Source organism: Panthera leo, chromosome C2, assembly GCF_018350215.1.
Source record: "Panthera leo isolate Ple1 chromosome C2, P.leo_Ple1_pat1.1, whole genome shotgun sequence".
NCBI classification, from domain to species: domain Eukaryota; kingdom Metazoa; phylum Chordata; class Mammalia; order Carnivora; family Felidae; genus Panthera; species Panthera leo.
The window spans coordinates 71,898,748-71,926,509 of NC_056687.1; the positions used below are offsets into that span (position 1 = coordinate 71,898,748).

Sequence of the window (27,762 nt, forward strand, 5' to 3'; positions counted from 1 at the left end):
AAAAAAAAAGGCTTTAAGGCAAGAAAGCCTGGGTAACCTTGGTTAGCAGTCCTGGGAGACCCCCCAAAATAACCAGACTCGTGGCTAACGTGCAGGCGGCCTGCGCGGGATGGGGGGCCCTGCGCAGCCGCCCTCTCCCATCCCCCTGTCAGCACCGCAGGGCAGTTCCCTCTAAGATGCCTGCTCTTGCGAGTGCTGAGTCGCTGAGCAGCTTGCTCTCCATGTGACTTCAGTTTCCGTCCGTTCCTTCCGCAAGTGCTAAAATAATCTGATGCCCCAGGGAGAGGAGGCAGCCCAGCCCCGCGTTCGGCTGCTCTCGAGGAGTCCGAAGCCCCGGGAGAGGATGCACCCCGCGGAGCCGCCTGGGCCTGCGGGAGCCGTGAGTATTTCCTGCGGGACGGCCCTGCTGGGGTGGGCGAGCTGGCGCACGGCTGGGTGGTAGGAGGTCAGCGTCCGTGGCTCGCAGCTCGGGACTGACCGGGAAGTTGTGGCTTGCTGCATCCAAACGCCACCGCTTTTGTGCTCGGTTTGGGGGCCACAGCTCCGGGTAGGTGGAGAAACCTCCCTCTGGGAGCACTTACAGCCGAAAAAGGTGGTGTGGTGCAGTGAAAGGAATGAAGGCTTCGGATTCCTCCTTTGGGGGTTTGAGTCCTGGCCCTCTGGGGAGAACACTTGAGCCTCAGTTTCTTCATCTGTGAAATGGGAACACTAATGCTCCCTTCCTGGGCTGAGTGACTGGAGGAGGTGATAAGACTCTACTGTGAACACTCAACATGCTGAGTGCTTGGACGGATCTCCTTTCCTGTCCCACGACGTGGATTGAGAATCACCATTTCATAGATGAAGGCACTGAGACTCATTTACAGCGACACATATTTATGGATGTCTTACATGTGTCGGTGCCTTCAAGGTATTGGGGATAGAACTTGAATAAGACAGGCAAAGCCCATTCCCCAGAGTTTTTGTCCTTGGGAAATTCTGTAGGGTGTTGTTACTCGGACCCACAGCTAGTAAGTATCAGAGGGAACCTAGATCCCAGGCTTTTCTGGCCTCTTGTCCAGTGCTCTTCTGTAGTAGCCCTGGTGGCCTATCCATGTGGGCCAGATTATAGAGGTTCAGTTTGTATCCCTGTGCACTTAGGAGCTGTCATAAGTAAGGAGCCACTGACCAGGCTTTACCCCAGAGAGAAGGTGGCCACGTGCCCAGCTATGGCTGGAACTATAGGAGGCTGAGCAGGATCTTAAGAATGGAGCCCCTGGAGAGGGCTAGTCCTGAGTGGTGCACTTCCAGGGGACCCCACTGGAGGTTTCTTCCCTGATGGGTGCAGCTTATTGGAGTCTGATGGGAGAAACATTCAGTACACAGAGCCGGCCCTGCGAGCCCCCATGTTGTGCCCCCTTCACCTACTGGCTGTGCTGCAGTAGACGCTGATGGTTTGCTGGGTTTTATAGCCCTGAGACTTATTTATTTTTCTTACACGCCCCATAGGTTTGTATATGTATGTCTGAGAGTTCCTAGGGTGATTAGAAAATCATGGGCCAAGAAAAAAAAAATAGAACAAAACAAAACCTTGATTATTGCCTTTAGGTTAAAAGAAAACAAAACAAAAGTCTGTTTCACAAAGAGGGTGCTTCATCTAGTGGGCGCCCTTATAGGAACTTCATGAAAACCCATATAAACCTGATCCCACGTAGTGCTTAAACCATTCATTCAAGAGCAGGGACTTCCCAAACAGAAGGCAGGGCCTGGGGTCTTTGGCCTGAGGCCTTTTTAGGAATGCACTGGCCTCTGTCGCTGTATTGTTTCTTCCTCACAGAAGAGTGATGCCAGTACCCGTTACAATTTTCATTCTGACTGCAGTGTGCATCCACACCACAAAGTGTAAACTAGACTCTTGGATGGACAACTAGATGTACCTCACGCTATCCTCAGACCCACATTATAACCACAGAAATTAGGGGACGGTGGGCTTTCAACCATGACTGAAAAACCTTATCTTGCTCAGGACATGCTATATGCTCAGTGATGCTTACTGACATGCCTGGATATTAGTGACGAATCTTTTTTGCCTTTGATAGAACTTCTTTATTATACTCATTTCCCACCCCTCAAACTATTCTTCGCAACATCACTGATAAAATGTCATGTGCTCAATGTGTAGGGGCTTCTGGGCTAGGTGAGGGGATGATCTCTGAAAGCTCAGAGAGGAGAGGAGAGGGAAAAAGGACACTGGCACTTGGATCTTGTCAAGCTTCACAAGCAACTGTAAACCTGAGTTCAGCGGTCTTTTAGTTAGAAATGACAAAAACCTAACTCAGCCTGGCTTCAGGGGAAAAAAAAAATATTGTTTCAAATAAACAAAAAGCCTGTGTGAAATAGCTTCAGGCATGGCTGGGTCCAGGTGCTCAAACACTGCCAGCTTTGCCTTTTCCTGTTATTAGGCAGGTCCTGAAGTTGGTGGCAAAGATGATCCCATTCCTCCATGAATTCAAAGAACTGCAGCTCCAAGCTTAGTTCCCACAAGTTTGGCATCTGAAGGCAAGAACAGAAAGCCTCTTTCCCAATAGTTCTAACAACAGTCCTTCTCTTGATTGTCATGGGCTTGTCATCTGTGATGTACCCAATGTAAACCCATCACTGTGGTTAGGGAAATAGGGGGCTCTGATGGGCCTGGTCTGAGGCCTCGTGCATAGGCCCCTCCTTGGAGCCAGGGATTGAGGTCAAACCCAAACAAATGTGGGCTTCTTAAGAAAGGAAGGGGGTTTGTTGCATGACAATGGAAATGTACTTAACACTATTGAGTTTTACGTTTAAAAATGGTTAATGGGGCGCCTGGGTGGCTCAGTCAGTTGAGCGTCCAACTTCAGCTCAGGTCATAATCTCCCAGTTCATGGGTTCGAGCCCCGCATTGGGCTCTGTGCTGATAGCTCAAAGCCTGGAGCCTGCTTCAGATTCTGTGCCTCCCTCTCTCTGTCCCTCCCCACCCGATGAATAAACATTAAAAAAAATAATAAATAAAAATAAAAATGGTTAAGATGGTAAATTTTAGGCTATGAGTATTTTACAATTAAAAAGCAACAAAATAAAAAAGGAAGAAAAAGGAAGAGGTGGTTTCCTCAAAGGGGAATTGAGGAGATGTTACCAGAAGGAGAAATGAGTGTGGGTAGGAAAAACCAACTGATTTCCAGAGCAAATGGAGTCAGGTGCTGACACCAAAGCACATGTATCTTCTTGCTCTAATGCATGAGTGATTTCAGACCAACAAAGGGAATAAAGGAGGAAGTAGAACCCTGTCGTGTTCTCACCAGCGAGGTAGGCATAAGGAGCAGAGCTAGCGCCTATGATGGGCTGAATGTGGCCACAAAGCCCTGTGAGGACACAGGGATGCCCCACATCCAGCCCCGACCCAGAAGGTCGCTGTAGTCAGGTGCTAGCTGTGTGCCCCAAGAAACTTTCTGCTGCCACCTCCAAGAAAAAAAAAGAATCAGGAGGGGATTTCTCCACAGAAGATAGCACTCGGGGCTCTGTCTTTTTCCCTTGACTCTGTCCTTTTACCTTTTTACCTTGGGGCTCTGTCTTCTCAAGCAGGACCTAAATGTCTGAGGCAGCCCAGCACCCACAGTGCTGGCAGGGGCTCATCTTGATGTGCACATCATGTTCTCCAGTAACTTCATGTCACTCCTTTCTGGATGTCAGGCTGGACACTGGTTCCTTCTGGTCCTTCCTGTTGTTACTCCTCGTCTAGACCAGCTATGGTCCCTTGGGTCTCTCCTGCCTTTCCAATGTCTCCTTGGGGGGTCCTACCAGATGCCAAGGCTGAGCTCTCTCTCTCAGGTCTTTCCTGGGTTGGCCCTGGGTCACCTCCTTCAGCTTTCAGACACGCTAATGGTCTCCTTATCACTGTCTAGGCTGACAGCTGTAGACCTCCTCGTGGGACTCTCCTGATGGCCTTTCTCTTGTTCTAGGTTCTCCAGACTTTCCCCAATCCCTGAACTGAAGCTTCCATTATATTTAGTAATACTGGCTTCTTGTTTCCTTCTAAATTCCCAGGTTTTTCCCAGGCTTTGTAGCTCCTTTTGCAAACCTGTAAAGGCCTTCACCTTTGTCATAGTTACACTTCATGGCATTGACAGGTTACCCACAGAAGACCATGGCCCCATGAACACTCAGGGGTACTTACTATTCAGAATATCAAACACTGTATGGCACAGGCACTGACCAATCGGAATGGACATTGTCATTAGAAGCAGAATCCTGGGGCCCATGTTGGGTCAGGTGTTAACCTCCCTGGCTGCTCGATCATGGTGGGGCCTGGAAGTTCCAAGAGAGGGGCCAGGCTCATGGGATACCTATTTGCCAACAAATAACAAACCTGTGCAACCCAGCTGAACATTCACTCGACATATATTCGTCCCAGGCAGGTGCACATCCAGCACCTCCTACCTGGGCCAGAACTTGGGTTTTGGCTTGTTGAACAATTGATTTGGGTCTTTCTGAGCCTTGGACTTCTTATCTATAAAATGGAGATAATAAGCAGGGACTTGAACATAGATTTTCATTCCAGTATTCATAGCAGTCTTATTCACAGTGGCCAAAAGGTGGAAATAACCCAAATGTCCATTGATGGGTGAATGGATAAACAAAATGTGATCTATACATACAATGGAATATTATTCAGCTATAAAAAGGAATGACATTCTCATACATGCTATGACATGGAGGGACTAGAAACCTGATGCTAAATGAAATAAGCCAGGCACAAAAGGGCAGATATTACATGATTCCACTTACACAAGGTACCTAGGGTAGGCAAATGTATAGATAAAGAAAGGACTGTGGGAGTACCTGCGTGGCTCAGTTGGTTAAGCATCCGACTTCGGCTCAGGTCATGATCTCACGGTTTGTGAGTTCAAGCCCCGTGTCTGGTTCTGTGTTGACAGCTCAGAGCCTAGAGCCTCCTTCAGGTTCTGTATCTCCCTCTCTCTCTGCCCCTCCTCCACTCATGCTGTCTCTGTCTCTCATAAATAAATAAACTTTAAAAAATTTTTAAAAAAGAAAAAGAAAAAAGAAAGAACTGTGGTTACTGGGAACTGAGGGGAGGGGGAATAGAGAGTTCCTGTTAAGTGGGTACCGAGTTTCCATTTGGGATGCTGGATAGGTCTGGAGAAGGATTATGGTGAGATCGCAGGGCAAAGTGAATGTATTTAATGCTACTGAGTTGTACACTCAAAAAGGTTTAAAATGGTAGCTTCTATGGGTATTTTACCACAGTGAAAATGGAGACAGCAATGCCTATTTTATAGAACTGTTGTGAAGTACTAAACGAGATCCAAGGTCGGTAAGAAGACTTTGCAACTTCATGCTGTTATTGCTATTATTATTCAATAGTGTTAAGTTATAATCCAATTGTTTTGGCTTTATCCAAGAATCCCCTAAGAATCATTGGTATTGGGCACCTGGGTTGTTTATTCAGTGAAGGTCTTGGTTTCGGCTCAGGTCATGATCTCACCGTCCGTGAGTTTGAGCCCTGCATGGGGCTCCACGCTGACATTATGGAGCCTGCTTGGGATTCCCTCTCCCTCTCTTTTTGCTCCTCCCCCGCTTGCGGATGCGCTCTTTCTCTCTCAAAATAGATAAACTTGAGAAGAATATTATTTTAAAAATCATTGTTATTTTTGGCGGAGGGGATTTCTTCTCTTAAAATCACATTATTCCCATTCCTCTGTGAATTCAAATAAGTTGTAGTGAAAAAAAAATCAGCCTTAGAACAGGCAGCCACCTTGTCAGTGCAATTTGGGGGATTTTGAGAAAGACAAAAATCATCTCCCCTACCGTCCTGAACCTACACCATGAAAACTTTATTATATTTCATCATAACTGATATAAAAGAGCCTTGTATTAAAGAGCATATCCGTGTAAAGAGCTGTGAAGTGTAAGATATCCATTAAAGAGCAGTGTATTAAAGGGATATCAGTCACTTACACTGCAGTGTAGACAGCTTTCCTCCTAATTTTGAGGACTCTAAAGCAGTGATTGTCAAATCTTTTTTTTTTTTTTAACAAGACAAACTTTTCTCCAAGTAGCTGACTTTGCAATCTCGATTAAATTAATTGGATTGATCTAGAAGGTTGAACAAGTAGTAGCTTCATTTTTTGTTAAATCGCTTGATATGCATTCTAAAGTTTTTAGGGGGAAGTATACTGATGACTGCAATCTATATCTTTTTTAAAAGTTTGTTTATTTATTTATTTACTTATTGAGAGAGCACAGGGGAGGGACAGAGAGAGGAAGAGAGAGGATCCCAAGCAGGCTCTGCACTGTCAGCACAGAGCCCAATGCAGGGCTCGAACTCACAAACCATGACATCATGACCTGAGCCGCAATCAAGAGTCCGACGCTTAACCCCAGTGAGCCACCTAGGCGCCCTGACTGCAGTCCATTTATAAATGCATCAAAAAATGAGACGACTTGAGCTCCTAGGTGGCTCAGTCAGTTAAGCATATGATTCTTGGTTTCAGCTCGGGTCATGATCTCACAACTCGTGAGTGCCAGGGCCATGTCGGGTTCTGTGCTGGCAGTGGGGAGCCTGTTTGGGATTCTCTGTCTCCCTTTCTCTTTGCCTCTGTCTCGCTTGTGCTCTCTCCATCTCTCTCTCTCTCTCTGTCTCTCTCTCAAAAGTAAAAAAACAAAAGATCTTAAAAAAAATAAGATGGATTGAAGGCTGGATAGAAGGATAGGTAGATCGATAGCTATGTGATAAAAACAAATATAGTAAAATGTTAATAGCACAATCTGTGTGATGGGTATACCAGCAATCACTGTCAAATTCTTTCAACTTTGCTGTGTGTTAAAAATTTTCACAATAAAATATTGGGGAAATGTCAAATTACTCACAATACCTGGTAACTGCTCATTTTGCTTTTCATAAACATAAAAATCAAATAACAAAAATATCAAAAAACTTCACTAAGAGCTGTAACTCTATGATATATTATTATGTTATATGGATTATTGGATCATTGCTCAACTGAACTATTAGAATGAGATGAGGAGGTGATATATGCATGGGCCTTGAAGGATGAATAGGAGTTTGGCAGCTGGAGAAGACCAGAAAAAGGACCTTTCCCACAAAGGAAACAGTGTGTGAAAATATACAATTTAGTCATGGATAGCAAGTATCCCGGGTGGCTGGGGCTTGTGGCATTGGGTTGAATTTTGCTGGATTCACAGACTAGGTTTGAATCGCAGCTCTGACATTCTCTAACTATATGGCCTGAACCTTTGTGAGCCTCAGTTTACCATGTGTAAAATGAAGATGATAGCATTTATCTGCTAGGATTTTGTGAGGATTATTATATGTAAAGCACCTGGCATAGCGCTTATCCCAAGGTGAACCCTCAATAAACATTAGCTATCGCAATTGAGAGCCTGGGAAGCAATTTGACAGCTTGAATACCACCCCATTGAGCTGGTCCGTTGTCTGGAATCTACATCATTTCTTTCCTCAGTTGGGCTCTTTTTCAAGGGAACCAAGGTTGGAGGGGCGGAGGCAATATAGTTCCACTCTGGGCCATAAGCCTTGGTTCTCACCTATAACCCCTTCCCTGCCTATAGTCTCCCACAGACTTTGGGTGGTCTCTCCTCTTCCGAACATCTCCAGATCCACACTCCACAGCTCAGACGGATGGGAGAAGGTTCTGCCACTCTTCTGTTTTATTTATATCAGTATGAGCTCCCTGTTTGCACAGAGGAATTCTGCGTTTAATTCTGACATGACCTTCTCTTGCTAATGAAGTCTGCAACATTTCCTTATATTGACAAAGTTCTTCACACACATTCTCTCATTCGGTCCTGAAATAACCCTGTGAGGTCAGCAAGGCAGGTATTATTGTCACCTATGACCACATTGGAGTGTGAGAGAGAAACCTGTGATATTGAAAGGAAATGACAAGTTTGAAACTAATGCGTTGTTGGTAGGGTTCCTGTCCACAGAGATTACGTGGGTCTCTCCTAAACGAAGGTGACAACACATGCCCAGTACCACTAGCCATGTAAGAGCAAGGTGTTATGGCCCCAGTGGGAGCATATTTGCATTTTTTAAAACCTGTGGTCATGGAACAGGACAGAGCGAACTGACCTCCATTGGTTCTAAAGGGCTGACCCTGACCACATAGGGAAGCCGGCTGACTCATTTGTAGCCCTGAGGCCACAAAATCGGGCAGGATAGTGTTTAAGCAGCATTCCCTCCACACCGGCTGCCAGGAATTGGTTATAGGTAGAGCCCAAGAGAAGAAAAGCTGCTGTGGCCTCCAGCCTCCCTCCAGGCAGAGACAGAACCTAAGCCATTCCCAGATGAAGACCCTTCCCCCAAGAGTGGGTAAAGCTTGGCTGATCACGTGTGCTAGGCTGTGGTACAAACAAGAGATCTATCTGTATTTTAAACCAGTGCTTGGAAACCACTGCACGGTGTTCCCTGTGGCACCTTGTCCATATCATCCCATCTCTCTGGCCTGAGTGTTCTCATCTCTAAAATACTGGCGGGTAGTTCCTTCAGAAATGCTACAATTCTCCTGAAGAAAAAAAAAAAAAGTCAGTTACTAGATTTGAACGAACATGCACGTGACAGAAGAGTCATGTGCAACAGAACTGTCCTTTCTCATAAATTCTTGGGGCCACACATCCAAGGAGCATTCTAACAAATTCAAATGATACTCCTCGCTTATTTGTGCAGGGGATCACGAGTTCTAGAAGTGGGATCCGAGTTCTGGAAGCAAATGCAAGCGGAATTTGCACAACCAGCTGCTTACAAAGCAGTGAGCTCCCACCTTGGGTGTGTTTAATGCCACAGGCAGGTTGATTACCTGCCAAGGATGACACTTTAAAGATGACAAAGACTATTTTTGAACCTTCTTTTAAAACTTACCTTAATATAGTAGCAACCCTACCACACAGGCATTATGATTCCCATTTTACTGGGGAGGAAATCGAGGCCAAGAAATTGAGTGATGTACTGAAGGTCAGAGCCAGGCTTTGAACCTGTTCCATTTGTCCCCTTAGCCTGGATTCTTTCTTCACCCTTACAGTCACCTTTTTAGAAGCTGGACTAAGAACACGCAGCCCAAAATCTAAATCCCTGAGGCCCTCAAAAAGAAAAAGAATTTCTATAAAACAACTTAGTTATTTTAGTTATTAGTCAATGATATTTTTCCTCCATTAACTCCAAATATCCCTTTAAGCACACTTACAATAATTTCAATTTTAAGCACCTATAAGAAATTCTCTATTTTTGTGATATTTGTTAGGCTCTGATTATAACATATATTTGAATTTCAATTAATAGTATATCGATTCTATTCTTTTAAAACTTGTCTTGGGGCACCTGGGTGGCTCAGTTGGTTAAGTGTCCGACTTTGGCTTACGTCATGATCTTGCGGCTTGTGAGTTCGAGCCCTGCATTGGGCTCCATGCTGCTTGGGGATTCTCTCTCTCTGCCCCTCCCCTGCTGTCTCTCTCTCTCTCAAAATAAATAAATAAACTTAAAAAAAACTTGTCTGGATATAGTAATTGAAGTTGATTGTTGGAGAATTAGAAAACACTAAGAAACAAAAATACAGATGTGGAAAAAGTAAATATTAGGTGCAGTTCTCTCCACTGTTGAGATTCAGCTGTGTACCCTTTCAAGTATTTTCCATGCACATGCACATGAGTGCAGATTCCTTTAGCACACTTGGGATTATACCATACATTCTGTTTTGCATCTTCCTTTTTTTCTTAATATTTTATTATGACCATCTTTCCATGTCGCTAAATATATTGCCACTGAAACATTTTTTATTGTATCATATAGTTGTATCATAATGTATTTAGCCAATCCTTTCATTGTTGGACTTATAGATGGTTTCTGCTTTTTAAAATATTATCACTAATATCTCACTGAATATCTCAGTAAAAATATCTTTGCATACATTATAATTCCTTAGGATAAACCTCTAAGAGGGGAATGATTGAATCAAAAATAATCTACATTTTCAACGTCTTTGATAAATTTTGTAAAATTGTCCTTCAGAAAAAGTGTGCCAATTTTCCCTCCCACCTTCAGGGTCTAAGACGATGCTGGGGGTGATGGGGACTCAAAAGCTATTGTGTTGCCTATGTTTTAACAAGTTCATTACTAAGAGAGAAAGCCAGAGAAGCAAATTGTGAGGTCTGAATTCACACATCACAGTTCTAAATGCCATGTTGCCCCAATCCTCAGTATGCAAGTTCTTTTTTAGATGTGTTCACCATCTGAACATTGATTCTATGCAAAATATAGGAATGTACTAATTCAACCAAAGATTACAGCTGGTTCTTCACTTTTATGACTCTTCTTTATTTTCTTTCACATATAATACCGAAACCAAATTTTAAAAAATTTTTGGATTTGAAAGTCCACTGTTTGGACATTTATCCAAAGATATAGAAATAAGTCAATAAAGGCATGTGACTGTTCAACATTATTAGCCATTGGGGAAATGCAAGTTAAAATCACAAAGAAGCCACCTCACACCTACTAGGATGGCCGGAATACAAACGACAGAAAATAACCAGTGTTGATGAGCATGAGAAGGAAATGGAACACTCCTGCCCTGCTGGTGGGAATATAAAGTGTGCAGAAACTGGAAAACATTCTGGCAGTTCTTCAACGTCAAACAGAATTACAAAGTGACCCAGCAATTTCATTCCCAGTATGTATAGGCAAGAAAATTGAAAACATGGCCACACAAAGACTTGTACATGAATGTTCACAGATGCATTATTCATAATAGCCAAACGGTGGTAACAATTCAAATGTTCATCAGCTAATGAATTCATAAATGAATATGGCAAGTTTGTCCGGACAATGAATATTATTCAGCCATAAAAAGGAAGGAAATACCGATTAATATGTGTTGCAACATGGATGAACTTCGAAAGCATTATTCTAAGTGAGAGAAGACAGACACACATTGTATGATTCAATATACATAAAACATCCAGAATGTACAAATGCATAGAAATGGAAAGTAGACTAGTGTTTGCCAAGGGAGGGAGGAAGTGACTGCTAATGAGTAAAGGGTCTCATTTTGGGGTGTTGCAAATGTTCTGGAATTAAACAATGGTGATGGTTGCACAACGCTGCGAATATACTAAAAACCATTGGTGAATTACATAGTATGTGAATTATGTATCAATTTTTAAAGTATATCTGTGGCTTATTTGCAGGAAAAGAGAGCACAGAGTATCTTTAAACGTTTTTTAGACATGTTTAGTTTGATAGCTAGTTATCAAAGTAATCCAAACTCACTGTTCAAAAGTTGAATAGTTTTTATCTTGAATTTATGTGTTTGTTTGCTTATTTATTTATTTATTTATTTATTCATTCATTCATTAACTTACTTACTTATTGCCTCAATCAGAAGGACTCCCCCCCCCCCCCTTGCCTTCTCATCTTGAATTTAAAGTTTGAATCAATGGGGCACCTGGCTGGCTTAGTCAGTTAGAGCATGTGACTCTTAATCTTGAGGTTGTGAGTTTGAGCCCCACATTGGATGTAGAGATTACTTGAAAATAAAATCTCAAACAAATCAAAACAACAACAACAAAAAACCAACATAAAGTTTGAGCCAAAATGTCATTCTTGCTTTTCTTTTTTTTTCCTTCCTTCCCTTTCTTCTTTCCTTTTCCAGACTACATTTTAAGCAATAAATATATCTTGCTAAACCATTTGCTTGGTGTCAGTACAATTTCTCCAAGCAAAAGTCTTGCAAATCAAGTTAGTTTTATGTGCAGATTCTTATAAAACAGAAATAATGTCTACAGTCATCTAACATGATGATTTGTCAGTACTCAAAATAAGTCAGTTTTCCTGTAACAAGAATCTAATTAGTTTTGGAGTGCACTTTTTAAAAAATGTCTTTTGAAAGAGAGTGGGGGAGGGACAGAGAGAAAGAGAGAGAATCCCAAGTCAACTCCATGCTGTCAGTGCAGAACCCAACTGGAGGCTGGATCCCATTAACTGTGAGATCATGACCTGAGCAGAAATCAAGAGTTGGTCACTCAACTGACTGAGCCACCCAGGTGCCCCTAGAGTGCACTTTTAAAAACCATTTGTGTTTTTATGTGTTAATTTTTCATAACTTTTAGCTTTAAGTTTATTTATTTATTTTGAGAGAGACAAAGAGAGCGCACGTGCATGCAGGAGCATGCAAGTGGGGGAGGGGCAGAGAGAGACTCCCAAGCAGGCTCCACACTGTCAGCCGAACTCAATAGTCAGACGCTTAACCGACCAAGCCACCCAGGTGCCCCCATAACTTTTATCTTTGAAGCCGTTTCTAACTTACAGAAAAATTGCAACACAACTAAAAGAATGCCCATAAATTCTTCACCTCTGTTCACCAATTGTTAAACATTTTGTCATATTTGTTTTCTTTCCCTCTCTCTCTCTATTTATTAAATATATATATATATTTCTGAATGATTTGAGAATAATGTTGCAGACATTATGCCCCTTTACTTCTAAATAATATAGTGGGGTTTTTTTCTAAGTATAAGGATAGTCTCTTACATAAATGTAATCAAAATCCAGACATTTAACTGGATCTCCACCATAAAACTGTTATTTTCACCTTTGCAAAATTAGTAACTAATCTGTAGAGAGATAGTTTAAGACTACTGTCTTGTTTCCCAACAAATTTTTGCTCTTCAGTTTTCCTTTTCCTTGATAAGTCTTGCCTATGGATTGCACTTGGAAAAATACATTGCTAGCTTTCAGATTTCAGCCACTGTCTCTAATTTTCAGGTAGCATCATGAACCTTGCATGCATCTATTGTCCAGTTTTATCCTTTGGGTTTAAAACTTATTAAAGAGCAAGTCCTATTTTAGTTGGCTCCTTTTTGTTGGCAAGATGCAATAGTAGGGCCAGCCTTTGAGGGGTGTTGTGGGGTACTATCATGAGAAAACATGGAGGTTGGAAATGGATCTGACCCTGCAGAGAACCATCAGGAACCCTAGAGGCAGCCTCAGAGCCCATTCTCACCACCCAGCCTGGAGGGCCCATCCTCCTGTCATTCTTCCTATCCTCCCTTCTCTGATCTCTGTTGAGATGAATGTTGACTGTTTTCATTCTTTTCTGTTAACACACCTTGTCATCTGACTCATAGCTTCTGCTTCCTCACAGCAAGATCCCTCAAAAATTCAATTCTACCTTCTCTCTGTGGCTTTTAGTTCCAATTTCCACTGCCAATGACCTAATTGTCTCCCTTGTCTCTGCATTGGGATCACACATAGGGTGCTGGCTGCATGTAAGGATTGACCTCGTCTGGTCAGGTGCTTCCCCAAGATTCTATTAGCTTGTTGGAGGTGGAGGTGGAGGGATAGGTAGAGATGGAGGTGAGGTCATGTGTCTCCCTTGAGGGCTGCCTCGCCAGAGGGACTGTAGGTGTGGTGGACAGAGCTATCGACCTGGACAGTGGAAGTTATATTAGTACATCAGGTCAGAACACGTGATCTACCACTCTAGGGCTCTTTTCAGATAGGAGAGAAGCAGCCTGAAAGCTCTCGTTTGAATGTCAAATGTTCCAGTTTTTAGGATATCTTTAAGGTTGATGTGTATGTGCATTTTTAACTTAACAAATGTTTACTGAACACCTTTCTGAGAAGAATATTTGAAAAATATATGTTCCAGAAAATGCTGGGACAGAAAATTACCATAATTCTCCCTCTCCCTTTAGAAACCCCAACATTTATTTCATTTTCCCTATTAATTTTTATTCTGAAAAATTTCAAACTCACTGGAAGGTTAAAAGAAAGTATCATGCTAAATTTATCAGTTGGTAATATTTTCTTTAATTTTCTTCCTTCCTCTCTCCCTCCCTTTCTCTCTCTTTCTCTCTCAGGCCATTTGAAAGTAGGTTATATAAGTTGTAGACATCATGAAACTTCACCCCTAAATACTTCAGCGTGCATTTCCCAAGAATAAGAGCACTTTCCTACATGACCAAAAAATCATCACCGCACCTAAGAAAATCAGCAATAATTCGATAGTATCATTTGTACATAATACCATCTGAAAGCACATTATTCAGTACACATATTACCTCAGTTGTCTCAAATTTTTCTTTTAGAGATTTTTAAAAATCCAAAATCCACTCAAGGTACATGCATTACACTTGGTTATTATGCTCCTTTTTTTTTTTATGTTTATTTATTTATTTTGAGAGACTGAGAGAGCGTGAGAGGGGGAAGGCAGAGAGAGAGGGAAAGAGAATCCCAAGCAGGTTCCACACTGCCAGCGCAGACCCCGATGTGGGGCTCAGCCTCACGAACTGCAAGATCATGACCTGAGCCGAAATCACGAATGGATGCTTAACCGACTGAGCCACCCAGAAGCCCATTAAGCTTCTTACTCACTTGTAATCAAACCTCCCCCTTTTCTCCTCCACTGCCTTTTTTTTTTTAATTAAAAAAGTTTTTTTAATGTTTATTTATTTTTGAGAGAGAGAGAGAGAGAGACAGACAGACAGATCACAAGCAGGGGGAGGGGTAGAGAGAGACAGAGACACAGAATCTGAAGCAGGCTCCAGGCTCTGAGCTGTCAGCACAGAGCCCAGTGCGGGGCTTGAACTCACCCACTATGAGATCATGATCTGAGCTGAAGTCGGATGCCACCCAGGCGCCACACCTCCACTGCCTTTCTTTCTGTTTCAAGACTTTGACTTCTTTGAAGGGCCCAAGCCAGTTGTCTTATAGGATGATGTATAGCCTGGATCTGTCTGATTGTCCCCTCATGACTGGGTCCAGGGCAAACATTTTTGGCAAGCGTACTGCCAAGATGGGGCTCTGTGTTTCCCAGCGTGCCACATCTGGAGGCTCAGAGTTTCAGGTATTCTCACTATGGGAGATGCTAAGTTTGAACATTTGGTGAGGGCTCAAGTCACTTCAATTTTTTGCTACGATCAAAGAGACCAAAGCTGTTTGCCTGGGGCTTTCAAATACTTCTTGGTAGTAGGAATGATTTGAAGTGTTCACAGACTGGTGTTTCTGTTTTTTATTATCTATTCTCTGTGGTGTGTGACCAGCTGCCCTTCCCTCTCTCCCAGGACCCCAGGTGGGATTTGCTCTTTTCTTTTTAAACAAAGGCAGACTCCCTTCCTGTGGAACCCTCTAGCTAGCAACTGTACCTTTCTTCAAGGGTCTCAACGTCACACATTCACACCCACGCTCTGCCTCTAGAGATTTCCTCCCCTCAGGCCAGTCCATAAATATTTGTTTCTGAGACCGGTACCTCTGAGAGTTACTATCTTTCTCCAAAGTCCTCTTTCTTTAAAGCATTTTCAGCTATTTGATTACTTTGAGGAGGAAATTCTTAATGACATGCTAATGTATGTATCACATTCTTAACACTGATTGCGCCTTTAGCAAAGAGCGTGCAGTGTGCAGTGGCAGCTCTAGGGGCAGCGGCTAGAGTAGCAGCGGTGACAGGAGGTGGGGAGGTGAGAGTGTGGGAGTGAGGTGATATTTGGGGTGCCCCTGAATGTTAGAAATCCAGCATCCTTGCCTGAAAATGAAGCGGAGCTCTCCCACATTCATGTCAGGGTTACTACTTAGCATTCCCAAACTTTTCGTACGAGGAGATCTTTTTACGGACAAAAATACCTGTAGATTAGCCTTTACTTGTGGTTGTGTTTCACTCCCAGCTGGTTAAGACGTTACATCATGACAGAAAGCTACTTGAAATTAATAACACTTAAAAAAAAAAGTTTTATTTTTTTTTGATTAATACAGGAAAATCGACATGCATTTGGAAAACAAGCAGTGTACATATATGTTTAAGTGTTAGGGGGGTCTAATAATACTAAGTGTGCTGCTGCACCCCTGGATGATTTTGATTTTTGTGAGGACAGGGACATGGAAATTTCAGGACTTCCAGAAGCAGAGACCAGTCAAAAGATTTCACTCACCCTCTCCTTCTGTCCTTCGTAAAAGCAAGCAATCTCCCACACGTCCCCTTGCTGAAGCCATTCTTTGGCCTGCATGCCGCCACCTTCTTCCACTAAAGCCGTCCTGAGCCCAGAACTGATGTGGTCACGGGGATGGATATGGAAAGCGCTCACCCAGCATACAGTCAAGCTGCTGCTGGCAGGATCGGGACACCCTGTCCAAAAGGAGTAAATGTTCCCACCCCTTTCAGCCCACAGGGCCACCTACTCAGTCTTCTTTGACCTTACTTGGCTCATTGAAACAGGACCTTTTCCCTCCTACCTTGTGGAAATAGAAAAAGCAAACAAGCACACTTTCTAAAACAAGGAGGAACTTTTACAGCTGATGTGCATTCTTCTTCCTCACTGTTCGTGTTCTCTTGCTGTAGAATACAGTCTCGATTCATGTTGTTTTTGTGAAGTGGATCGGTTTTCACCACTTATTTATATTCATACTAGGTATGAACAGAGAAAAAATAGACAAAAAGCCATATTGTATTTCTGCCTGAAAAGGAACACTGTGTAGGGTAGCCTGGCTGGCTCAGTCAGAAGAGCACGAGACTCTTGATCTCAGGGTCGTAAGTTTGAGCCCCACATTTGGCACAGAGATTACTTAAAATAAATAAATAAACTTGTTTTTTTTAAAAAAAGGAACACTGTATGCACATGGGATTGATGTGGGTTGAGTCACAGTTTTCCATGATAGCCGATTAGAATGCATAGTCTCAAGACCATTGGTTGCATAGGGGATGCCATTAAGCATCGGAGGTCCTGATATTTCAAGGACTTCTAAGAGAGGTTTGTGATGACTGGACACAAACAGAATAGTTAGAAGATAAAGAAGAAATGTAAATTCAATACTACGAGGACTTCACTCTAACAGAAGGGTAGGATTTATAATCTCAATATCTCCAACTCAAATGTGTTACAGACACAGTACAGTACTTACGTCCTGCTAGCACCCGAGTCAATAGTGCCTTGTCTTTGAAAGCTTTTCACTGATTAGAAGCTGACAATCTCTGGCATTAGCCATGATCAGGAAAACCATGACTGGATAAGACATAGAGAGACCTTATAGAAATTATTAACTGAATAAAAGAATGTAGGATTGTAGATTCTATATAGAAGAGAACCGGACTTACCATTTGCTGCCTCTACACTTAGAAGGAACTCTTCAATTTTGTTACCTGGCTTAAGAAGATACGAGCTGAGTCTGTTAATGCCATCTGCCTCTCATGTCAGGATCTCAGCTTTCATATAGGGGAGTTTCCCAGTGGTTACCCGGACCAGGAGACGTCATACTTATTCAGACCCTACTTAGGGAATGATATGCAGTTTCTTATGGCTCCATTTCCTCTGTGGCTCCTCAGTGGTCATAGTCCATGAAATGGAAACCATGAATCCAGGACCTTTTAATTATAGTGAGGGGAGGTTCCAGGTTACCTCATTTAAATTATTAATTTCAAACGGCGCCTGGGTAGCTCAGTCGGTTAAGCTTCTGACTTTGGCTCAGGTTATCATCTCACAGTTTGCGAGTTGGAGCCCCGTTTCGGCCTCTATGCTGACAGCTCAGAGCCTGGAGCCTACTTTGGATTCTGTGTCTCCCTCTCTCTCTGCCCTCCCTCACTTGCGCTCTGTCTCTCTCTCTCTCTCTCTCAAAAATAAACATTAAAAAATTTTTTAAAGTATTAATGCCACACTCATGTGTCCTCCATTATAATTATTTTCCTTTCACTTCCCTTTCTCTACCCAAAGTGTAGTTGAGGTGATTTGGCTTAAAAAATGGATGTATTTTCTAGAAGATGCCAGAGAGATTGGAGTGAAGTGGGACAGTTACTTATTTGCCACAAGCTTAGATGCTCTCTTATAGCTCACCCAACTAAGGTTAATTGTGAGGAGGGGAAGCAGTCCTGTGCACACAGCAGAGGGTTCATGCGATTTCCAGTGAGATTTGCCATCCAAACTCATCTTGTACTCTTTGCAGCTCCATGGCTCTGAGGAATCCTTCTGCATACTCTTGGAATAGCGTTTCTCAACCTGACTGGTTAAGAGAGAATAAAAAGCCTTTTATTCTTTTCAGGGTCACTATATACCTTTTTTGTTCAGGACTGATCCAAAGCCATTCTCACTTACATCATTGTATCTGCCAGGGTCCAACCAAGAAACAGAAACACCCAGATTATTTGTTACAGAGAAGATTTAGTGCAGGAAATTGGCTACACATGAAGAGGCTAAGAAGCTAACCAGCAAATAGACAATCAACCCAGAGGTTAGCAATTTCAGGAAGCTATGATCTTCACTAGTAGGGGAAGGATAAAGTAGGGAAAGGATGGTGTTACTAGAGTCTAGGAGTCACCAATAGAAGCTCAAGGACTTCTCAGTCCAAGGCAGGGAGAGATGGAAAGATTCAGTCCTCCTTCTGCTGTCTAACTTCCCATAGTTCCTCCCATTGACCAAACCAGCTGGAGGCCAGCTGACACCCAGAGCTTGGGAAATAGGCTTCAGAAGTCAGTTCCCTATGATACAGAGCAGGGTAAGGCATCTATCTGAGGACAAACAGCTCTCAACCAGCATAGTCTTCTGTTACTGGGAATTAACCTTGTTCTGGAATTTATTAACATAGAATTTTTAATGCAATCTTCCTGCATACCTTTCACACACCAGTTGGTATAATGATATATTCATTCTTACATCCAGATTTTTCATTCTTTTCCCTTCTTTGTGTAACTTGAATTACCTTGGAGATGACACGTAACAGCCACTCAACCAGCTCAATGGTGTTTGAAACTCATAAATAATAATTATGTCATTAACTACCTTCACAGTTAATGAAGCACTTTCACATATACTGGTTGATCTCATAAAAACTCTGAATAGTTATTATCCCCATTTTATGGATATCGGAGTCTTGGAGACTTTATATGAATTGCTTGGAGGCTTTATATGAATTGAAAAACAAATCCTGGAGCCAGAATTCAAACCCTGGTCTGTCTGGCTCTAAATCTGATAATTTTTACACGCTGCCTCATGAAAGAAGGAGTTGCCCAGAGGGAACAACAGTAGTTTTTCTGGGCTGGTTGGCTGATTTTAGGAGGAAGGAGAAAATATATTTTAAATTTGCAAAAATTTTCTCATTGACCCAGAAATTAAAATTATGCTCAGGGCATGACTTCGGGCCTATCTAACATTCCAGTCTAAAGAATTATATTCTCCCTGAAGAAATCACAATCTTTCCCTATACATATCTAGATTTGGCATTTCAGTATAAATTGAAATGGCTGTTCTAGAAGGGTCATTGTCACAGCAGCATGTACCATCCCAAGCCTGACAGAGGAGGTGAGGGAGGAAGGCAGTGGGGAAAGTCCTTGGTTTCCATTTTCCTGTCTGTTTTCAATAAAATATAGGACACCCAGTGAAATTTGAATGTCAGGTAAACAATGAATTTCTTTAGTGTAATTATGTCCCAAATATTGCATGGGACATATTTGCACTAAAAAGTTATTTATTGTTTATCTCACATTCAAATGGCATCTCGTAATTTGCTAAGTCTGGCAGCCTTATTTCCAGTTGGGCAGTGATCCCAAGGTTGTTTTGTGTGTGTGTGTGTGTGTGTGTGTGTGTGTGTCCTGTGCAGATCCTAAGGACAAAGCCCATATGGCTCTGCTTCTGCCATCTGTGCCCTGTACATGCCATGAGGTAGTACTTCCTGCACAGGTGCAGAAATGGAAGGAGGGCCGGGAAGGGGATTCCCAGTGTCCAGCAAATACCGATGAATTCTCAATTGGAGGTTCCCTTTGTGGTAAGGAGCGCTGACCTGACCTGAAGTGAAGGTTAAAGTTAATTTACCTGGTTTCGCTTTGCTTTTCTGTTAGTCTGTTTTCACTGGTGAGTATTAAAATCTGACCATGAAGTTAAAGTTAGCCTCAGAGATGTGTAAACTTATTCAAAGAAAGAGGAAGAGGAAGGGGCCCAAGATGGCCTGGGTGTGTGAGGCAGAAAGGTCTGTGGGTCCCATGGAATGGGCGAGGAGGTTCATTTCAGTGCTGGTGCTGCTGGCCTAGGAGAAGCCTAGGGAGCAGGCCCTGTGGTCCCTTCTGGGGAGATGTCAAGGAGAGGATGGAGCAGAAGAAATGCTGGGGCCAGGCACTTGCATCTGTTTGTGAGGAAGCAGAGCTGAGAAAGGAATGTCACTGGGCTCTAAGCCCTCCCAATAGGAGGGCAGTCAGTTCAACAGCACCCTCAGGGAGAGAAATTATGCTGGTTACTCATCCTGGAGCTCAGGGAAGGGGACCTCGGTGGGGGCTGCTCTCAGCCCTGCTACTAAGTTGATCTGGAACCTTAAATAAGCCCTTAGTGTCTCTGGGCCTTTGAATGTTCTCCTGTAAAAATGCAATGGCAGAGAATATAATATATTTCCATTATGGTTTTGCTTAGTTCTAAAATTACATTGGTATATGTATAATTTTAAGCCTTCTCATGGTTCCTGTTCTGTGTTCACTGGCCAGGTAAGAGGGCTGGCAACCACACCTCATCAATAATCCTTATTATACCTGAAGATTACTTTTCATTTGCCCCTTAGTTTTTTTCTCTTATTCAGGCAAACTATCAAAGTCCTTTTTTGCAAAAGGTTATATTCAAATGAGTCAAAACCAATGAGACCTACCCTCCGAAAAGCCTCATGTCAACACAGCAATTAGTAACTCTACAGGACCAGAAGCTACAATTAGTATTTCAATCCCGGTTCACCATTCTTTTGTTCATTCATTCATTCATTCATGCAGCAAATATTTACTGAGTTCAGGCAATGCATCAGGCAGATTTGAGCTTTGGGAGGAAAACTTCAACAGAACTACAAAATGTGGCAAACTCTGGGTGACCTGAGATCCGGTTCCTCAAGTCCTTTGCCTCTCTCTTCTGTTGGTGGGCTCTTAGAAGTTTCAGTATTCAGCCACCTGTCCATCAAGTGGTAGAGGCAAAACAAAAATAAGTTCTTGTCAACAGTTGTAGTGAAAGGTTGAAAGTGTTGGCTAACTTGAGGTATTTGAATGATCTGTGGGTTTCCACCTCCTGATAGCTGTGGGCCTCTAAGACCAGACATAGCTGGGAACTGGCTCCTTCTACCAAGAGTGCAAAGCAGCCCTCTGGGATGTCCTTCTCTTACTCACTTCTTCCTTGCCCTCTGTTCACAGTGCTGCACTTGAGATGGAGTTACTGCCCCTCTGGCTGTGCCTGGGTTTTCACTTCTTGACAGTGGAATGGAGGAATCAAAGTGGAATGGCCACAGCAGCTTCCCAAGGGGGCTGCGAGTTGGTGAGTTTTCCAGGAAACTCTGTCTGTTGGTTTTGTTCTGACAAGGTCTGGTCTATTGGAAGACTGATGTATTGTCAGTCAAAGAGGGCAGGGAATGAAAGAGTCTGAATCACTCTGTAGCTGCCTAGCATGAGGCCATGTGCAAGCTGCTCCTTAACCAAAGGTTCAGATGACACCTGAGAAAGACCAGGCAGTCCCTGCCTATCTTCCTCATACCTGCTGAAGCCAGGAGGCCCCAGAGACAGGCACAGGTTAGTCACCTGAAACAAGAGCACCCTGTTAAAAATCTGGATGATTGATCTCTACTAATGGTATCAGAATCCCCGAGTAGGGCGTAGTAAAATTGGATAAGCCCTGACTCAGAGCTTGTATATGAGCCAATAGCAAATGCTCAAACAGCTGTACTGCAGAGCAACATTCTTGATCACATTCAGGCTGAAGACGATCAAGGGAGTGGATATCTGAGCTTTTACAGTTTACCCTCTCCAGGGCTTTCAGCCTCTATCTGGAAACAGACCTGGCTCATAACAACTGGGCACATTTCTGGAAAATTTCCCCCTTGCCTATAAGTCAAAAGTCTGCTTGAGAAACATATATTTCATAAACATTCCTTGAGTCCTATTATATACTAGGTACTAGAAAGACAAATTGGATGTCGGGGTTAATACCTACAATCAGAATTGTATTCTTAAAGCTGATAAATTTTAAAAACCCAGTTGGTCATGGTTCTTAACCACCTTTAGTAACCTCTGACCACTATGCTGTAGTATACTCTAGTACAGAGTGGGGGTTATGAGCCAGACCAGGTTTAAATCCCAGCTTGGGGCACCTGGGTGGCTAAGTCGGTTAAGCGTCTGACTTCAGTTCAGGTGGTGATCTCACAGTTTGTGGGTTCGAGCCCTGTGATGGGCTCTGCGCTAACAGCTCAGAGCCTGGAGCCTGCTTCAGATTCTGTGTCTCCCTCTCTCTCTGCCCCTCCCCTGCTCGTGCTCTGTCTCTCTGTGTCTCTCTCAAAAGTAAATAAACATTAAAAAAAATTGAAATCCCGGTTACTAGCTGGTGACATGGGTGGGGGGGGGGCACTCTGTGTCTCAGTTTCCTCATCTGTAAAATATAGAATAGTGGCACCAACCACTAATACCATAACACTGCATTGCTATGATGATTAAATGAGCTAGTGTATATAAAGCACTCAGAACAGGGCCTTGTTTGTACTAAGAGCTATGTGTTTTATCTGTCATTATTGTTGTTAGTCTCTGTTACTACAGACTTCCATTAATTCCTTACAGAGGCTATTAAAAATTAACTTCAGGGCCGCCTGGGTGGCTCAGCTGGTGAAGCATCTAAATCTTGATTTTTGGCTCAGGTCATGATCTCATGGTTCATGGGATTGAGCCCCACATCGGGCTCTGTGCTGACAGCTCTCTCTCTCTCTCAAAATAAATAAATAAATATTTAAAAACAACATTTAAAGGTTAACTTCACAGTAGCTAAATCAAGAGGGAATCAGAAAGTATGAGTTCTTTGATAGCCTTTCAGGGTTCAGGCTAGACTGCCTGTCTGACCCTCTCCAGCCTGGTGGGCAAGAGCAGGGGTCAGCTGCCAGGGGGTTCAAAGAGTGGATCACCCATGGCTCTTGGAAGGCTGAGAGTTTGAGGGTCCAGGTATCTCCGGTGCCCCGCCTTGCCTAAGCCACATGTTATCATAAAGTGGACATGGTGAGATTTTCTTGGGCTCTGACAGCCACCTGGTCCTTTTGCAGCTCTTTGGTGGGGCCACAGGGAATTGCAGAGGTTGACCCCATGCTTACAGCAGCTGTGGTGAGACAGGCTCTCATGGCTTGAGGAAAGCCCCTCACCACAACATTCTCCAGAGAGTCCCTGTCAGGGGCAGACCAACACTTACACAAATAAAGAAATGCACCTTGTTTCTGCATGGAGGGATTCAATTTTGTAAAGATGTCAGTTATCCCCCAATTAACCCATAATTGTAATGTAATCCCTGTCAAAATTCCAAAGATTTTTGAGGGGAGGGGAAGTGTGAAAGGAAGTTGGCAAATTCACTCTGACGTTCATCTAGAAATTAAAAACAACTCAAACGTGCAACAACAGAGATTAATTAATCAGATCTTGCTAATCATTATAGCTAACATTTATTAAGCACTTATGTGCCGGGTTGTGTATTAAGTGTTTTTACGTAAACAATCACAAGGAAAAAAAAAAACCCTTATGAGAAAATTACAAGTATAATTTCCATGTTACAGGTGGAGTAATGAAGGTCCTGACTAGTCAGGTAACCAGCCCAAAGTCACCCATTTGATAAAAAGCAGAACCAAACTGGACTGACCCTAGAACTCTTGCCTTTGACCACCGTGCTATTCATGCAACAAACTGATATAGAGTTATATAACAGGATGTGATCAAATGTATTTTTATTGCCAAGACGCTATGTCTATACATATTATCAAAGGTGGTAAAAGTAGATCACTGGACAGTTTGCGGAGTATGGTCTCATTAAAAAACTTTTTTTTCAACAATCATTGACTTTGTCCTACTGACCAATCCTGGGAAAGGAATGTCATTATTCTTCTATCTGATCACTTAAAACTTTTTTCCTGGACACCTGACACCCTGTGACTGATTGTTTTTGCCAGTCTTGTAGAACATTGCGGTGCGTTAAAGCATCCTAAGGCCTGTGTGACCTCTGCTATGAGAACAGGGTCGTCCCATCCATCCTGCCTCCTTATGTTGCACAGTTGTGGTAGAACACATCCAGGAAGAGCACTGACTTGGGCATTAGAAGTTCTGGACTCCTGTCCCTGCAATGCCACTGGCTCTTCGCTTCTCTCCAGACCCCACTTCTCTGTACAATTCAGGGTGATGTTGAGGACTAAAGTCCTTCTAAGCTGTAATATTTATCAACCCAGAATGTAGAGGAGCGTCCCAGGCAAAACTCCTTTGGGTGACATGAAGATGCCACAGCATGTTGGCTGTTTTGTGCTAACCCTGTTGGACACACAGGTGTTAGGGTAATAGCGATAACAATACAATAGCGACCGTTTACATTAACGGTGTTTGCTGTGTGTCAGGCTCTGTGCAGCCTCTCACCTAATCTCACTGCAATCCTCTGGGCTAGCTACTCTCTATCTTCATCTCCGTTTTTTCAGAGGCAATAACAGACTTAGGTTAAGTTACTTGCCCAAGGTCACGTAGGAAACAAATGGCAGAGGTGGGATTCAAACCCTGATTCAAACCGGCAGACAGCCCTGGTCCTCAGTCCTTCTCACAGTTGAAACCAAACTGCAAGCACAGTTGTCACCACGCAGAACCCACGACACAGGTGCTCAGATTTTCTCTGACGTGAGGTGTGTTTTAAGTGAGGCCTGGAACTCAGCTCCTAGCTGACTATTTCAATGTGAAGGTAAAGAACCAAGAAAAGTTCCCTTTTGTTCCACATTTTCCTAGCCTTTTTTTTTTTTTTAATTATGATCTCTAGAGTCACTCTCAGAAGCTGCGGTAAAAGTCAAGTGAATGAGTCACATTTCTGTACATAAACTTGTCTGCCTCGGAGGCCCTCCTCCCTGCTGACCAGTGTCTGTCTGATCCTAGGTTGATGGAGTAGCCAATTGCCGAGGGCAGAACCTTGCATCAGTGCCCAGCGATCTCCCTCCCTACTCCCAGATGCTCATCCTGGATGCCAACCCGCTTAAGATCCTGTGGAACCATTCCCTCCAGCACTACCCTCTCCTGGAGAGCCTCAGTCTGCACAGGTGCCACCTGGAGTGCATCGGCCGCGGCGCCTTCCAAGGGCAGGCCCGTCTGCGCAGCCTGGAGCTGCCCGACAACTCCCTCTCAGAGAACTACAAGGAGACAGCGGCTGCCTTCCACCACCTGCAGGCCCTGCAGAGGCTGGACTTGTCAGGGAACTCCCTGACAGAAGACATGGTGGCCCTCATGCTCCAGAACCTCTCTTCGCTGGAGGCTGTGTCCCTGGCAAGGAACACCATCATGAGGCTCGACGACTCTGTCTTTGAGGGCCTGGGGCACCTCAGGGAGCTGGATTTGCAGAGAAACTACATCTTTGAGATTGAGGGTGGCGCTTTCGATGGCTTGACTGAGCTGAGACACCTCAACCTGGCCTATAACAACCTCCCTTGCATCGTGGACTTCAGCCTCACACAGCTACGGTTCCTCAACGTCAGCTACAACGTCCTGGAATGGTTCCTGGCGTCAGGGGGAGAGGCTGCCTTTGAGCTGGAGACGCTGGACCTCTCCCACAATCAGCTGCTCTTTTTCCCACTCTTGCCCCAGTGCAGCAAGTTGCACACGCTCCTGCTGCGGGACAACAACATGGGCTTCTATGGGGACCTGTACAACACCTCTTCGCCGCGGGAGATGGTGGCCCAGTTCCTCCTTGTGGATGGCAATGTGACCAACATCACCACTGTCAACCTCTGGGAAGAGTTTGCGTCCAGCGACCTTGCGGACCTACACTTCCTGGATATGAGCCAGAACCAGTTCCAATACCTGCCTGATGGCTTCCTAAAGAAAATGCCTTCCCTCTCCCACCTGAACCTCAACCAGAATTGCCTGATGACGCTCCACATCCGAGAGCACGAGCCCCCAGGGGCGCTCACTGAGCTGGACCTGAGCCAGAACCAGCTGTCAGAGCTGCACTTGGCCCCGGGGCTCCCCGGCTGCCTGAGGAGCCTCCGGTCATTCAACTTGAGCTCCAATCAGCTCATGGGTATCCCCACTGGCCTTTTTGCTGATGCCAGTAACCTCACTACAATTGACATGAGCCACAATCAGATCTCACTTTGTCCCCAGCCGGCTGGCTTGGACCTCCCGGCCCCCCCAAGCTGTGTGGATTTTAGGAACGTGGCGTCTTTGAGGAGCCTCTCTCTCAAGGGCTGCGGGCTGGGGGCATTACAAGACTGCTCGTTCCAGGGGACTGCCCTCACCCACTTAGACCTGTCTGGCAACTGGGGGGTTCTGAATGGGACCGTCGCCCCTCTCCGGGGTATCGCCCCCACGTTACAGGTCCTGTCTCTGAGGAATGTGGGCCTCAGTTCTAGCTTCAGGGAGTTGGACTTCTCTGGGTTTGGGAATCTGAGAGACTTGGATCTGTCAGGGAATTCTTTGACCAGTTTCCCACGGTTCAGGGGCAGCCTGGCCCTGCAGACCCTGGATCTCCGCCGAAACTCGCTCACAGCCCTTCCCCAGGGGGCCGTGTCTGAGCAGCTCACGAGAAGTCTGCGGACCATCTACCTCAGTCAGAATCCGTATGACTGCTGTGGGGTGGAGGGCTGGGGGTCCCTGCAGCGCCTGCACGCCATTGCCGATTCGGCCATGGTCACTTGCAACCTCTCCTCCAAGGTCATTCGCCTGATTGAGCTGCCCGGAGGCGTGCCTCAGGACTGCAAATGGGAGCGGGTGGACATGGGCCTGCTGTACCTCGTGCTCATTCTTCCCAGCTGCCTCACCCTGCTGGTGGCCTGCACCGTCATCTTCCTCACTTTCAAGAAGCCCCTGCTTCAGGTCATCAAGAGCCGCTGCCACTGGTCTTCCATATACTGACCTGGCCACGTGCCATGGTTAGAAATGGGGTCTGTGCGTGGAAGAACCCTTTCTCTGCCAGATTTCCGGATCTGACGCAGAGAACAAATCCAGTGAATTGAGGTTTAGGTGAAAGTTTAAAATGTTTCCAGCCCTTAGTTGCCCCACGTTCTTCTTCCATCGTTGTGAATCATCCTCATCATCCTGGTAAAATATTTATTAAGTGATGTTCTGTGAAAATAAAACACGTGTCTCATAAATATTTTTTAAATCAAACTCGCCTTGTGTTTTTTCTTTCTTTAATGTTTTTTGGTAGTTTCACTTAGATTACTTTGCACTGTCCTTCCCTTGGTGACATCCATGGAGCTGGCTAGAAAGGGTGCCAGTTCAGGCAAAAACAACCCCAAGAGCATGTCCTGTGGGTGGTGAGAGACAGTGCCCTGGGGGTTCACCAGTTCACCAAGAACAAGAATTTCAGAGCAGAGCCGGGAGTCTGAGGTGAGAATTCTCACCTCTTGTCTTGGCTTGCATTGTCGCTGCAGCCAGAGCGGTCCTGTCTGAGTGCCCTGGGTTCACACCTGTGGTCTCTGCAGGCAGGCATGACCCTTTCTTGGAAAAAAGAGAACACCTGGGCCCTGAGTTCATTCGTGTAGTGAACTGAACACTAGGCGCAGCTCTTGTTTGAGCGAAAGTGAAGAGAAATGTAGAAAGGAGCGACTTCTGCTAACTTGTAGGCAGCCCCCACTCTTCACAAAAACCACAGACAACCACTCAGCCGACTTTGAGTATATGTGCACTCACTACATTCCTAGTTTCCTTCGCCTCCTTCCCTCAGTGAACAGGGAATGATTTCTGTGCTCCTCTGTGGGGAAAAGACAATGAAGACACAGGTCTT

At 44.3% G+C, this 27,762-nt stretch overlaps 1 protein-coding gene across 2 annotated transcripts; it reads left to right on the forward strand.

The window, feature by feature from the left end:
- Positions 1-64: 64 nt before the first annotated feature.
- NRROS (negative regulator of reactive oxygen species) lies at positions 65-27,762 on the forward strand. 2 transcript variants are annotated; one of them, XM_042955063.1, is made up of 3 exons: positions 65-379; positions 21,189-21,309; positions 24,918-27,762. In XM_042955063.1, the coding sequence occupies exons 2-3, from the start codon at positions 21,202-21,204 to the stop codon at positions 26,886-26,888; spliced, it is 2,079 nt and encodes a 692-aa protein (XP_042810997.1). In that variant the 5' UTR covers positions 65-379; positions 21,189-21,201; the 3' UTR covers positions 26,889-27,762. The 2 variants fall into 2 exon arrangements, with proteins under 2 accessions (XP_042810997.1, XP_042810998.1); XM_042955064.1 differs by lacking the exon at positions 65-379 and having other exon boundaries at positions 17,705-21,309.